This window comes from Dendropsophus ebraccatus, chromosome 10 (genome assembly GCF_027789765.1).
Source record: "Dendropsophus ebraccatus isolate aDenEbr1 chromosome 10, aDenEbr1.pat, whole genome shotgun sequence".
Classification (NCBI taxonomy): domain Eukaryota; kingdom Metazoa; phylum Chordata; class Amphibia; order Anura; family Hylidae; genus Dendropsophus; species Dendropsophus ebraccatus.
Window position 1 is genome coordinate 10,790,582 of NC_091463.1, and position 13,349 is coordinate 10,803,930.

Genomic DNA, 13,349 nt, shown 5'->3' on the forward strand with positions numbered 1-13,349 from the left:
CAGCCAGAGAGGGGGGCAACTAATGCTGGACAGCCAGAGGGATGGGGGCAACTAATGCTGGACAGCCAGAGAGGGGGGCAACTAATGCTGGGCAGCCAGAGAGGGGGGCAACTAATGCTGGGCAGCCAGAGAGGGGGGCAACTAATGCAAGACAGCCAGAGAAGGGGGCAACTAATGCTGGGCAGCCAGAGAATGGGGGCAACTAATGCTGGACAGCCAGGGAATGGGGGTAACTAATGCTGGACAGCCAGGGATGGGGGCAACTAATGCTGGACAGCCAGGGAGGGGGGCATCTAATGCTGGACATCCAGAGGGATGGGGGCAACTAATGCAGAACAGCCAGAGGGATGGGGGCAACTAATGCTGGACAGCCAGAGGGATGGGGGCAACTAATGCAGGACAGCCAGAGGGATGGGGGCAACTAATGCAGGACAGCCAGGGGGATGGGGGCAACTAATGCTGGACAGCCAGAGGGATGGGGGCAACTAATGCTGGACAGCCAGGGATGGGGGCATCTAATGCTGGACAGCCAGAGGGATGGGGGCAACTAATGCAGAACAGCCAGAGGGATGGGGATATGGGGACTATTGCTGGGCAGGAGAAGGTTTAAGAGATGTCATGTATTACAGGGGAAGGGTTATGGGTGTTATATAGGTTTCTGGGATAGAAGGGACTTTATATATATATATATATATATTTTGCAGGGGAAAGGCTGCAATACACAATATGGGTAGAAGAAGGGTTAAGATGCTATATATATATATATATATATATATATATATATATATATATATATATATATATATTTATATATATATACAGTGGTACCTTGGTTTAAGAGTAACTTGGTTTAAGAGCTTTTTGGTTTAAGAGCTCACAGTTTTTCAAAATTGTGACTTGGTTTAAGAGCATTGCTTTGGTTTAAGAGCTCCCTCTACTGGGTGAGAGGGCGAGTGGGGGAGGGGTATGTTCTGCATAGTGTGGTCTACAGCCCTGTACTCTGACCCAGGAAGTCTCCCTCACCTTCCAAATCATAGCAGATACACTTCAGGCTGGTGCTTACATCAGGGGACAGGACTGTGGGGGTTATCTCTCCATAGCTGTAACCCCTCTCTCCCCGGACAGAGAGTGCTGCATGTATGTGCCCACATCTGTCCTGCTCATTCCTTCATGCTCCCTGCAGTCTCTGTCAGTCCTTGTGTTTCCCATCCTCTCCATTACTATACAGTAATTTATAATATCACATATTCTGCTGTTTCTGAATGTTTGTTTCATTTGTTTTACCGGTTATTGAGAATAATAAATCATTATTTTCAGGGTGTGAAACCAATTGTCTGCATTTCTATGATTTCTTATGGAAAAATGTGCTTTGGTTTAAGAGTGGATTTGGATTACAAGCACGGTCCCTGCACTAATTATGCTCGTAATCCAATATATATATATATATTCAGGTAGAGCTAGAGGTGGGGATGTTCTATGATTCGGGGTTACGGGTGTTATATATGATCGCCGTTATGTGACTCCAGCTCCCAGCATGCATTGGCTGCTCTAGGCTGTCGGGTCACATTGGGAGTTGTAGTGCCACATGATGGGGATCACAGCTTTAGGGGGTGCAGGGTTATAGGACGCTGTGTGTTTCGGCTAGTACTAGGGACAGCAGCTTGTACATTATTACAAAAACATGGCTGATTTGTATCAGAAACAGCGCCACCCCTGTCTACAGGCTGGGTGTTGTACTGCAGCCTCTATCACTTCATTGCAGCTGAGCTGTAGTACCTGACATAACCCATGGGCAGGTGAGGCGCTGTTTCTTTCAAAGTAGTCATGTTTCCATTCCAGCGTGGCAGTGCAGCAGCTGGCGGCCTGGCACACGTAGGGTTACGCTCTGCAGCTGCTTCTTGTAGCGTCAGTGTTTGGGTGATGTCTGGCATGGGAGGGGTTAAGCGATGTATAGATGCAGAATGGTTACCATGGCAACACCCCAACCATCTCCCCAAGTCCAGCACCTGTCACCGAGCGCGTCCTTGAGAATCCGATAAAACCATTGACAAGATCCGACTGCATAGAAGAGCGCCCCCCTCCTGCCCATCCCAGGGGTGGCAGGGTCAGGGACTGGCAGAGCGCTCAGGTCATGGGCAGGTGTATGAGGTGGGAGGCGCCATGCTGGGAGTTGTGCAGCCGCAGCCCCCTCCTCCCCCCGGATTATAGGAGCTCTTAGCCTGTTTAACCCACAGATTTAAACTCAAATCCTCGCTGCTCAGTAACCCCTTCCCTGCCAGCATCCTCCTATGTCACCATCAATGCAATTTCCGTCCAGATGTGAAGCTCCGATCGACACCACAGAACAGGAACTACTACTCCCAGCATAACCAACCATATAAGACACGCGCAGCATAAGCACTGGCCTATCTATCTATATCTATCTATATCTATATATATATATATGGAACCTGCGGCCCTCTGGCTGTTGCAAAACTACAATTCCCATCATGCCCGGATAGCCGAAGCGATGGGAGTGGTAGTTTTACAACAGCCGAAGCGTCGCAGGTTCCCCATTCCTGATATAATAGATAGGACTTGTTGTGATCCCGCTCTGATAGAACTACAGGTATCAGCAAGTCTTCATAGGTGAACATCCCTGGGCTGGGAATAAGCTGGAGCCGCTGAGGGTTATACTTCCACCAGTGACTGGGAATAGAGGGACTCTGCGGTCATGATGGAATCACATGCAAGTTTAATGAGGACCCCGCTGCGTCCTTCTCTGCCGCACGCTTCACCTTTCTACATCATCTCCAGTGTGCAGAGCCGAGTCATCTCCAAGGACATCTCCATCTACAATACTTAAAGGAATTGTCCACTTTTTTTGCAAGCTCGCCCCATATCATGTATCCCCCCCCTCCCTGCAGCCTGGCATTGGGTGTGGCACCTATATACTTACCAGACTAGTTGCCATATACCCCCCCCCCCCCCCATTGCAGGTGGTGAGCCAGCGGCCCCCACTATGGCGGTGATGACAGCTGATCCAGTTGTGTGTTAATCCCTGGCAGATTATCATGGACGTTCATCACACCGTTACCTTCCATGAGCTCCACAGGCGTCACAGAGAGAGATTTATGGGCACAGATTAAACTGTGTCGTGTAAAGCTCTGCTCTGGGTAATGGACGTGTCGTCCTCCGCCCATCCCCCGCGGCCGAGCGCAGTCCATCCATCATGACAAGTAACCACCGGGGGCCGCAGCGTCTGCTCAGGTAATGAGGTGAAGTCCGGTCATCATTTTATTAGAGCCGGACGCCAAGTATGGCAGCCAGACCGCCGGCAATTACCATGCGGTGTCCGGCCTCAGGACAGGAGTCTAATCCCTCTGATAGGGTGACAACCTCTGATGGCAGCCATGTTTATTGTCACTTTCTGTAAAGGAACACAACACTAGACTATACAGGTGACACATACTTTATTGAAAACAGAGCAGAGGAAACAGACGGAGGGGTGACTACTTGTCTTCAGGCGGCAGCACCAGGGTGTCCGGGTCGTAGTAGTTCATTTCAATGAGAGGTAGACCCAGCGCCTCTCTCCTCTTTATCTGCCGCTCGGCCTCTCTACGAGCCCAGTTTTTCATCCTGCGAAGACACCAGGGAGAGCGTTAGAGAGGAAATACACAGAGAGAGCGACAGACAGGAAAGAGAGCGAGACAGCAAACTAGAAGAATGGAGAGCCAGGGAACACATAGGAGAGTATTAGAGAGGAGGCAAATACATAGAGAGTGATAGACAAACTAAAAGAATGGAGAGAGTTCCAGGGAACACAGGGAGTCAGGTAAAGGGGAACACATACTGTAGGTAGAGAAGAGGACACTTGTTGCAGAGGTTTGTATGAGAGGCTGTAAAAGTAGTTGGGAGGATGTAAAAGTTGTCAGTGGGTGTGCAAGGAAAAGTGACAGCAGGGAAAGGACATCCCTTACATGGTGTCTCGGACCCCTGTACACATTCTCTGTCCCCCCCATGTGGTGTCTCGGACCCCTGTACACATTCTCTGTCCCCCCCATGTGGTGTCTCAGACCCCTGTACACATTCTCTGTCCCCCCCATGTGGTGTCTCGGACCTCTGTACACATTCTCTGCCCCCCCCCATGTGGTGTCTCGGACCCCTGTACACATTTTCTGTTCCCCCCCCATGTGGTGTCTCGGGCCCCTGTACACATTTTCTGTTCCCCCCCCATGTGGTGTCTCAGACCCCTGTACACATTCTCTGCCCCCCCCCCCCCCCCCATGTGGTGTCTCAGACCCCTGTACACATTCTCTGCCCCCCCCATGTGGTGTCTCGGACCCCTGTACACATTCTCTGTCCCCCCCCATGTGGTGTCTCGGACCCCTGTACACATTTTCTGTTCCCCCCCCATGTGGTGTCTCGGGCCCCTGTACACATTTTCTGTTCCCCCCCCCCATGTGGTGTCTCGGACCCCTGTACACATTCTCTGCCCCCCCCATGTGGTGTCTCGGACCCCTGTACACATTTTCTGTTCCCCCCCCATGTGGTGTCTCGGGCCCCTGTACACATTTTCTGTTCCCCCCCCCCATGTGGTGTCTCGGACCCCTGTACACATTCTCTGCCCCCCCCATGTGGTGTCTCGGACCCCTGTACACATTTTCTGTTCCCCCCCATGTGGTGTCTCGGACCCCTGTACACAGGCGCCTTCTGTTCGCTGCGTTCTCACAGAGAATCATTAGGCGTTGTCGCTATTTCTGGCAGCTGCTGACACTCATTACAGCGTATTAACAGCTCCCTCACCTCCGATGCAAGGCTCAGCCACAACATGTCGAACTCCCACGGAGAGGCAGAAAACAGCAGCCCACCCCGGCACCTTCAACATCCCGCCCCCAGCACTGCATCTATGTGATATCATGAGGCTCGGGGATCTAGCTGCTGCCTACAGCAGAGTCTGTGCCATCCGGACAAGCATCAGCTGTGTGGCATTGGCCTAGTTCAGAAATGGCAGCCACTATTATGTGACACGGCGGGGTTGGAGTGTGTATGGGGTTCAGGGGTCATTCGGGACGGGGCCTCTGTGGTGTCGGAAGCGGCAGGCTGCCGTGTGATGTCGGGAGGTGCTGGCCAGAGAGGCTGCCGTGTGATGTCGGGAAGTGCTAGCCAGAGAGGCTGCCGTGTGATGTCGGGAGGTGCTGGCCAGTGAGGCTGCCGTGTGATGTCGGGAAGTGCTAGCCAGAGAGGCTGCCGTGTGATGTCGGGAGGTGCTGGCCAGTGAGGCTGCCGTGTGATGTCGGGAAGTGCTGGCCAGAGAGGCTGCCGTGTGATGTCGGGAAGTGTTGGCCAGTGAGGCTGCCGTGTGAGGTCGGGAGGTGCTGGCCAGTGAGGCTGCCGTGTGATATCGGGACGTGCTGGCCAGTGAGGCTGCCGTGTGATGTCGGGACGTGCTGGCCAGTGAGGCTGCCGTGTGATGTCGGGACGTGCTGGCCAGTGAGGCTGCCGTGTGATGTCGGGACGTGCTGGCCAGTGAGGCTGCCGTGTGATGTCGGGACGTGCTGGCCAGTGAGGCTGCCGTGTGATGTCGGGACGTGCTGGCCAGTGAGGCTGCCGTGTGAGGTCAGGAGGTGCTGGCCAGTGAGGCTGCCGTGTGAGGTCGGGAGGTGCTGGCCAGTGAGGCTGCCGTGTGATGTCGGGAGGTGCTGGCCAGTGAGGCTGCCGTGTGATGTCGGGAGGTGCTGGCCAGTGAGGCTGCCGTGTGATGTCGGGACGTGCTGGCCAGAGAGGCTGCCGTGTGATGTCGGGAGGTGCTGGCCAGTGAGGCTGCCGTGTGATATCGGGACGTGCTGGCCAGTGAGGCTGCCGTGTGATGTCGGGAGGTGCTGGCCAGTGAGGCTGCCGTGTGATGTCGGGACGTGCTGGCCAGTGAGCCTGCCGTGTGATGTCGGGACGTGCTGGCCAGTGAGGCTGCCGTGTGATGTCGGGACGTGCTGGCCAGTGAGGCTGCCGTGTGATGTCGGGACGTGCTGGCCAGTGAGGCTGCCGTGTGAGGTCGGGAGGTGCTGGCCAGTGAGGCTGCCGTGTGAGGTCGGGAGGTGCTGGCCAGTGAGGCTGCCGTGTGATGTCGGGAGGTGCTGGCCAGTGAGGCTGCCGTGTGATGTCGGGAGGTGCTGGCCAGTGAGGCTGCCGTGTGAGGTCGGGACGTGCTGGCCAGTGAGGCTGCCGTGTGAGGTCGGGAGGTGCTGGCCAGTGAGGCTGCCGTGTGAGGTCGGGACGTGCTGGCCAGTGAGGCTGCCGTGTGATGTCAAGAGGCACCATGCGCTGCTGTTTCTTTCAGCTCAGCATGAAAATAAATAATTGATTTGTGCTCATTAGACGTCTCCCTTAGTGTGGACGGCCATTTCCAGAGAGCGGCCGTCTCACCTGAGCCATTGCACTAATCACCCCAAGGACCATACGAGCTTCGGTCCATCTGTACCCGGAGAGAGGTGACAGTAACGGGAGGACAGGTGACCCCACCTCTTGTCCCTCGTCCCAGTTAGCAGCCCCCGTTCCGGTACAGTCTCCTCAACAAGCAATTAGCAGCTATATATAGTCTCTCCGCAGCCGCACAGGTCCACGGGGGTTTGCTTCCAATCTACCAACCCCCCCAACTGGGGCAGAAGAAGGGGGGGGGCACCCTGTCGCTGTCACTCCCGCGGCATAATCTACAAGCTGCTGTCAGGAGAAGACTTATAACTGCAATATAGTCTCCCCTCCGAGATGTCCAAGTGATGGGAATATGGACGCTGAGGGAGTAATAGCTGCCGCGCCAACGCTTTATTATAGTGCGGGGGGTTATAAGGCGAGGAAAGCTATAGGGCACTCACCCCCTCTCAGGAGAATAGTAGATAAATACGGTTCCCAGCACCAGACACACTGAAACGCCAAGGAAGAAGACCACCCGCATGTTCCGGAGATCCTGCACCGGGTCATCGCTGAAGCCGTGCCACTCTGGGTTCTGGAAAAGAGAGAAGAAAACATTGGGGGCAATGCCATAGGGTCACACAACATGGCCGACAGGTGGCGATGCAAGAAGCGAGTCACAAGGGGTTAAAATGCACCACTAGGAACCATTATTTACATTGCAGCTTGTACACTGCGCCAACATGTCACTTAGAGTGTAAGCTCTCGGGGGCAGCAGCTTCATTCTCCAGATAAACAGGAGACATGAAAGCGTCAGGTGCTATTATATATTCCCATCACCCGGGGGCTGAGCGCAGGGGTGAGCCGAGACTGTGCAGCCCCCCGAACAAAGGGAGAGCCGCTAATGAGGAGGCAGCACACAATGGAGGCATGAGGCGCTGAAAGAAGACCGAGAAGAAACAGAGAACTAAAGAAGAGAAAAATAGAAGGGGGGGGAGGGCTCCATCCACATCAGTCACTCCAGCAGGGCTACACCATAGCATGGACACACACTGCCATCTGCTGCAGAGAGCAGGTACTGCAGCCACTACACTGTGCCATTACAGACCAGTAACCATCCTGCTCATCTTATCATCCAGGGGGCGGAGAGAGGAGAGGTTACTGTCCAGCTGCCATTGGATTGGCTGCCAGGAGGCTTTACATGAAGGTTTCCATGCTGCTCTTCTACCTCCAAGGAAGAAAATGATGCAGCACAACAAGTGGATTCCTTTAAGACAGGGGTGGGGAAGCTTCGGCCCTCCAGCTTCGCTTTGGCTGTCCAGGCATGATAGGAACTGTAGTTTTGCAACAGCTGGAGGGCTGAAGTTTCCCCATCCCTGCTTTAAGAAGTTATAGAAAGTATCTTCTATCCATAGGACAACTCCATTCATTCTCTATGGGCTTCCAAACATTGTCAGGCGCTGAAGTGCCATAGGGATTGCATGGAGCGGCGTCTGGCAGGCACACTGTCACTCCGGTCACTCGGGGGACTTCCATACTCCTGATCAGTGGGGTTCCCAGCAGCTGGACCACCCGCAACTTACACCCCAAAACGAGCAGGTGAACCAACCTGATGTCCCCGTATGCCAGCCACTAGAGCGGTCCGGCGGGAGGAGGACATTGATGTATATGATGATCGGGCTCCACACTATGAGAACGCTGCAGGAGTCGGGGGATGAGTCCTCAGACGTCTCAGTAGTGCAGCCTCAGGATACTGATATGGGCCCTTTATGATTTCCACATCACCAGTACATGTGAACAGACCCAGCAGATTAGTGCAGGTTCCCCCATACGCGGCCTACCCAATGACAGGGCTGGTTATATAAGGATCTATGACGTCAATGGCGAGTACTGGCAATACTCTGGGTCTAAACGGGAATCATTCTGCAGCCATTTGGTATTACTGTAATGTACAAAGATGAAGAAACTCCTACCAATGAAAAAACCTTCCCTACCGTTTTATGTATACAGCTCCTATCCACCTCTGCGGTTACTGACAAATCCTGCAGACCTGTAAATATGAGAGGAGGCAGGACCAGACTACACAGGGCTTGTTTGTAGTCTGTAACCATGGAGACACACAGGCCTGCACAGGAGCTGTAGACACAAAATAGGTCATTCCTCATCAAAATTATTTTTTTATTTGAGAAGTTTTATGCTGCGTTTACACGGAACGATTATTGTTCGAATTTTCGCATTAACGATCGCACTTGAGAGATAATCGGCTCGTGTAAACACAGCGAATGATCAAGCGACGAATGAGAAACCGCTCATTGTGATCTTTCAACATGTTCTTAAATCGTTGTTGGTCGTTCGCTAAAAAGTCTTTCACCGATTCACGCTATGTGTGAGATGGGGTTAAACGATCTAACGAATTTTCTAACGATTTATTCTTCTAAACGCTGATCATTATAAAAACCAAATCGTTGATTCAAAATCGTTAAACAATCGACTGGCCGAATTATCGCTTTGTGTAAACAGACCATTAAAAAACCCCTACTGTGCAGGGCAGGGCCACTCATAGTTAGGCTATACAGCTGTGTCAGACACCTCTATATACTTATCCAGCTTCCACGCACCTGATTGTGTCCACATCTCTAGTAGGGAGCTCCCCCTGCTGGAGGCTAGAGAGAGAAACATTTCTGGCATCATAGGAAGCAACAGGGACCTTATACCCAGTCATGTGGTCTGTCTCTATGGAGGGGGTAGGGAACCTTGGCTCTCCAGCAAAACTACAACTCCCATCATGCCTTGTCAGCCTTTGGCTTTAACTGCGCCCCAGTTCGGCTGATTCACAGGATACGCCTTTACGCCATGACTTTATGATCCATGAGCCCCTGAGGTCACAGACCCCCACGATCCTGAGGGAGGAGTCTCTGGCACATCACGCCTTCATTGTGCCGATGCACCAAGCTGTAAAAGGAAACTTCTATTCATGTAAATAGGGTGGCAGTGCAGTCTCCTGACCAGCCACATGACTGTCGGGGGCGCCACACTGCAGAGAGGGACTGGGAAACCTCACTGCGCCCATTCATTCCTAGAAGTTACACTGAACGCTTCGGGCCATATGGTTGTGACCGGTGGGGGTCTCAGTGCCCAGACCGCCAGGATATACTGTAAGAGGGCCATCTCAGCCGATTGGCCAAGGGTCACATGACCTACAGCACCTTAGTTATAAAGTGGCGTGAAAAGCGTCTGGAAGCGACTACGACCGGTATCTCCAGCTTCTGCAGAACGACAAGCCATGATGGGAATTGTAGTCTTAGCTGGGGAACAGATATCCACCAATGACTGTACACAGAGGATGGGAGTTGTAGTCTTAGCTGGGGACCAGTTATCCACCGATGACTGTACACAGAGGATGGGAGTTGTAGTCTTAGCTGGGGACCAGTTATCCACCGATGACTGTACACAGAGGATGGGAGTTGTAGTCTTAGCTGGGGACCAGTTATCCACCGATGACTGTACACAGAGGATGGGAGTTGTAGTCTTAGCTGGGGACCAGTTATCCACCAATGACTGTACACAGAGGATGGGAGTTGTAGTCTTAGCTGGGGACCAGTTATCCACCAATGACTGTACACAGAGGATGGGAGTTGTAGTCTTAGCTGGGGACCAGTTATCCACCAATGACTGTACACAGAGGATGGGAGTTGTAGTCTTAGCTGGGGAACCGTTATCCACCAATGACTGTACACAGAAGATGGGAGTTGTAGTTTTCCATTTGGGTACAAACACATACACCGTATACGCAGCGTATTTACCGCTGCGATACGCAGCAGATTAGATGTAAATAACTGAACACAGCATCAAATCTGCTGCGTATCTGCTGCGTATACGGTGTGTGTGTTTGTACCCTTAGCAGGAGAAGCACTGGTGGGATTGGTTGCTCCGGGCATTGTAGTATATAGCAGAGCTCTACCATCAGGGGGCGCCACCGGGTAACGTTACCTTATCGTATACATTGATCTCATCATGGTCGTCATGGTCGTGTTTGGATGGGGAGCCATGACTGACGGTGGTCGGGGTGGTGGCCTCAGCCCGGGGACCGGTATGAAGTGTATAGCCCGGAGCTGTCCTCAGGAGCCTCGTAGCCCCGGACAGCCTCAGCGCCCGCAGACACAAGGGCATCGCCATCTTTGCTGTGCCCCGAGAGGAGACACAGGACACACCGGAAGAGGCGGGCTCCTGTCACACTCCACACCAATCCCTGTGTAGAAACTACTAACCGCTGGCAAAAACTGACCAATCAGAGGCTTTCTCTTTATCCACGCATGACGCGCTGAAGGGGGCGGGATTTGTGTCTTATTTGACCAATCGGCGCTCGCTTTAACAGGATTCTACCAATGAGATTCGCGATTTCTTTGAGCGCCATCTTTACTTCGGGCAGCTGCGCTTATAAAAGGAGGATGACAGCATAGGTAACCATGGAAACGTTACAGGGTAGATCAAGATGGCGGAGCTGAGTGAGCATCACCGCGGAGAGGTCCTTAGTTATATGAGGTTCGCTCAGGCCAAGCGGCTTCTCCGGCTGAAGAGTGTGGCCTCCTGCTTCCAGGACGTGCGGGAGAGCCGGCTGATGGAGGACACGTACACGGCCGAGGAGGTGGCCGAGCTGCTGGGCGGCCTGCAGGCTGTGGTGCAGAGTGAGCTGGAGCTGGAGCTCATCAACTCTGCCCACACCAATGTGCTGCTGCTGCAGCAGCTCTTCTCCCAGGCCCAGCACTGGCACCTGCGCCTGCACACCGACATCTCCGAGCTGGAGAACCGACAACTGCTGGAGCAGGTGGCCGAGCTGGAGAAGAGCCAGGAGCTGGGGCCCTCAGCCAAGGGCCCACAGACCAACAAGCCCAGACTGGCCCCCTTAGGGGAGGGCGGCCCCTCCGACCTCCTCCACAGCCAGATCGCCCGCCTCCAGGAGGAGAACGACAAGTTACGTGCCAGGCTACGCACCCTGGAGACCCAGGTGACCACCGCCCTGGACGACAAGCGCAACGCCGAGCAGACCCTGAGGGAGGTGAAGAGCCAGCTCCAGGCCCAGCAGGTGTCCCAGGCCTCGCAGGAGGCCACACACCTAGAGGACACCGTCACCAACCTCAGGATGGAGTTCCAGAAGACCCTGGGAGACCAGACGACCAGCCAGAAGAACCTGGAGGAGAACCTGACCAAGACCAAGCACGAGCTCCTGCGGGTCAACGAGCAGCTGGCCATGGCCGAGAAGGAGCTGGAGAAGAAATTCCAGGAGACCGGCGCCTACCGCAACATGAAGGACATCCTGACCCGCAAGAACGAGCAGATAAAGGACCTGCGCCGGAAACTGGCAAAGTACGAGCCAGAGGACTGAGCCACCTTCATCCCCCCCGTCCCGGATTATCCTTCACCAGAACATTGATAAACCCAAAGATTTGGCTGAACCCACATCTGATGGAGCACAGACTGTCAGAATAATTTCATTACCCTCCGACAGTTCAGAGACTTCTGTCCATTTACCAGACGCGCCTCGAATGAGAACGTCAAGACATCATACAAGCTCAGCCGGAGAACATGACGGCAGTCTCTAGCTACAGCTCTAGAACAGGGATCTGGAACCTTCAGCTCTCCTGCTAATCTATACTTCCTATCTTAAAGCTTTGGATGTCCAGGCATGATGGGAATTGTAGTTTTCTAACAGCTGGAGGATTGAAGGTTCCCCATCTCTAGAAGACCTCACAGCCAACATAAAGAACCTGACTGTGACTAGACAAGAACTCGTCTTCCTTGGCCTAGAAGGATCTGGAGTTGTGCAACATAAGCAAAACCAGAAAATGATGAAGTGAAGCCGCATCTTGTTCTCTCATCACCACATTGAGATTTAACATAATCTGAAATCTCAAGTGTTTAATGGACATTGGAGATTCCCACATTCCTCATCCGTGTTGACCTGATGGACTGGATACCAGAGCTACGTGGATACAGTGACTGAAGATACACTATGGTTGGGTGGGTCCACAATGACCACTGTAACATCCCCTGCAGCTTTACCTGACCTTATTGGATTGCATCTATTGTGTCAGTGTGTTCCCACCCATTGTTCTCTCAGCCACCATGTTGCTCTGGTGATTGCACCACTTTCCTGTATTCATTTACTTTTTCTTTGTAGCTTCTGTTAGTCCTTCCCGATCTTCAGGCCGGGCCTTTATCTTCTTATACATCCACTGGTCAGAAAATTACAATTTTTGTTTCTACTGTTCTCACTTCATTAAAAATGGTTCCTGATTTGTACTACTTGTTTCGAGGTTTTTTTATTTACGTGACATCCTTTTAGTATATTCCAAACTCACTCAGATCAGGGGTTGTAAAAAAATAAGGGGTTAATTATGGGACTGGACATGGGCCCTAGAGTACGGCTATGAGACAAATTATAATTACAGGCTGTATTACAATATATAAATATACTTTGCGTAATCTATATACTGTGTGTCTGAGCTTTGCGGTGTGATCAGTGTTGTCAGACACATCAGAATGGTTATTAGAAAGCCTGGGGCTTAATCCACATGATGCAGATACTGGAACCACATTACACGTTGGTCATCAAATGTGATGATTGTGTTGTGGTAACCACCTCCACCTGTCTGGGAAGCCATACTTCCGCGATGGATTGGGGCAGAGTTAAGTGCTGGAAGCGAGGATGTGTTAACTTCTTGAATGGATTGGTCGCATTGTATGACTGTGTGAAAAGTCTTAGGGTCCATTTACACAGAAAGATTATCTGCCAAAGATTTGAAGCCAAAGCCAGGAAAGGATTTGAAAAGAGGAGAAATCTCAGTCTTTCCTTTATGACCTGATCTCTGTGTATAGTCCGTTTCTGGCTTTGGCTTCAAATCTTTGGAAGATAATCTGTCAGATAATCTTTCTGTGTAAATGGACCCTCAGTAACTCCCCCACCC

General features: G+C 52.4%; 2 protein-coding genes across 2 annotated transcripts; one reads left to right on the plus strand and one right to left on the minus strand.

Moving 5' to 3' along the window:
* Positions 1-3,435: 3,435 nt before the first annotated feature.
* NDUFB11 (NADH:ubiquinone oxidoreductase subunit B11) lies at positions 3,436-10,623 on the minus strand. The gene is made up of 3 exons (XM_069986462.1): positions 10,375-10,623; positions 6,849-6,979; positions 3,436-3,618 (listed from the first exon to the last, which is right to left on the minus strand). Exons 1-3 carry the CDS (start codon positions 10,558-10,560, stop codon positions 3,492-3,494), a joined length of 444 nt encoding a protein of 147 aa, XP_069842563.1. The 5' UTR covers positions 10,561-10,623; the 3' UTR covers positions 3,436-3,491.
* Positions 10,624-10,805: 182 nt separating this feature from the next.
* LZTFL1 (leucine zipper transcription factor like 1) lies at positions 10,806-12,684 on the plus strand. Its single transcript, XM_069986461.1, has one exon. It carries the CDS (start codon positions 10,877-10,879, stop codon positions 11,765-11,767), a length of 891 nt encoding a protein of 296 aa, XP_069842562.1. The 5' UTR covers positions 10,806-10,876; the 3' UTR covers positions 11,768-12,684.
* The last annotated feature ends 665 nt before the right edge of the window (positions 12,685-13,349 follow it).

Bases quoted from the DNA above. Each gene is read 5' to 3' on its own strand.
- NDUFB11 (XM_069986462.1), bottom strand. From the start codon at position 10,560: ATGGCGATGCCCTTGTGTCTGCGGGCGCTGAGGCTGTCCGGGGCTACG. The intron at 6,980-10,374 runs GTAACGTTACCC...TCTCTTTTCCAG, and splicing joins AGATCAATGTATACGATAAG to AACCCAGAGTGGCACGGCTT. The intron at 3,619-6,848 runs GTGAGTGCCCTA...GTGTCTTCGCAG, and splicing joins TACTATTCTCCTGAGAGGGG to GATGAAAAACTGGGCTCGTA.
- LZTFL1 (XM_069986461.1), top strand. From the start codon at position 10,877: ATGGCGGAGCTGAGTGAGCATCACCGCGGAGAGGTCCTTAGTTATATG.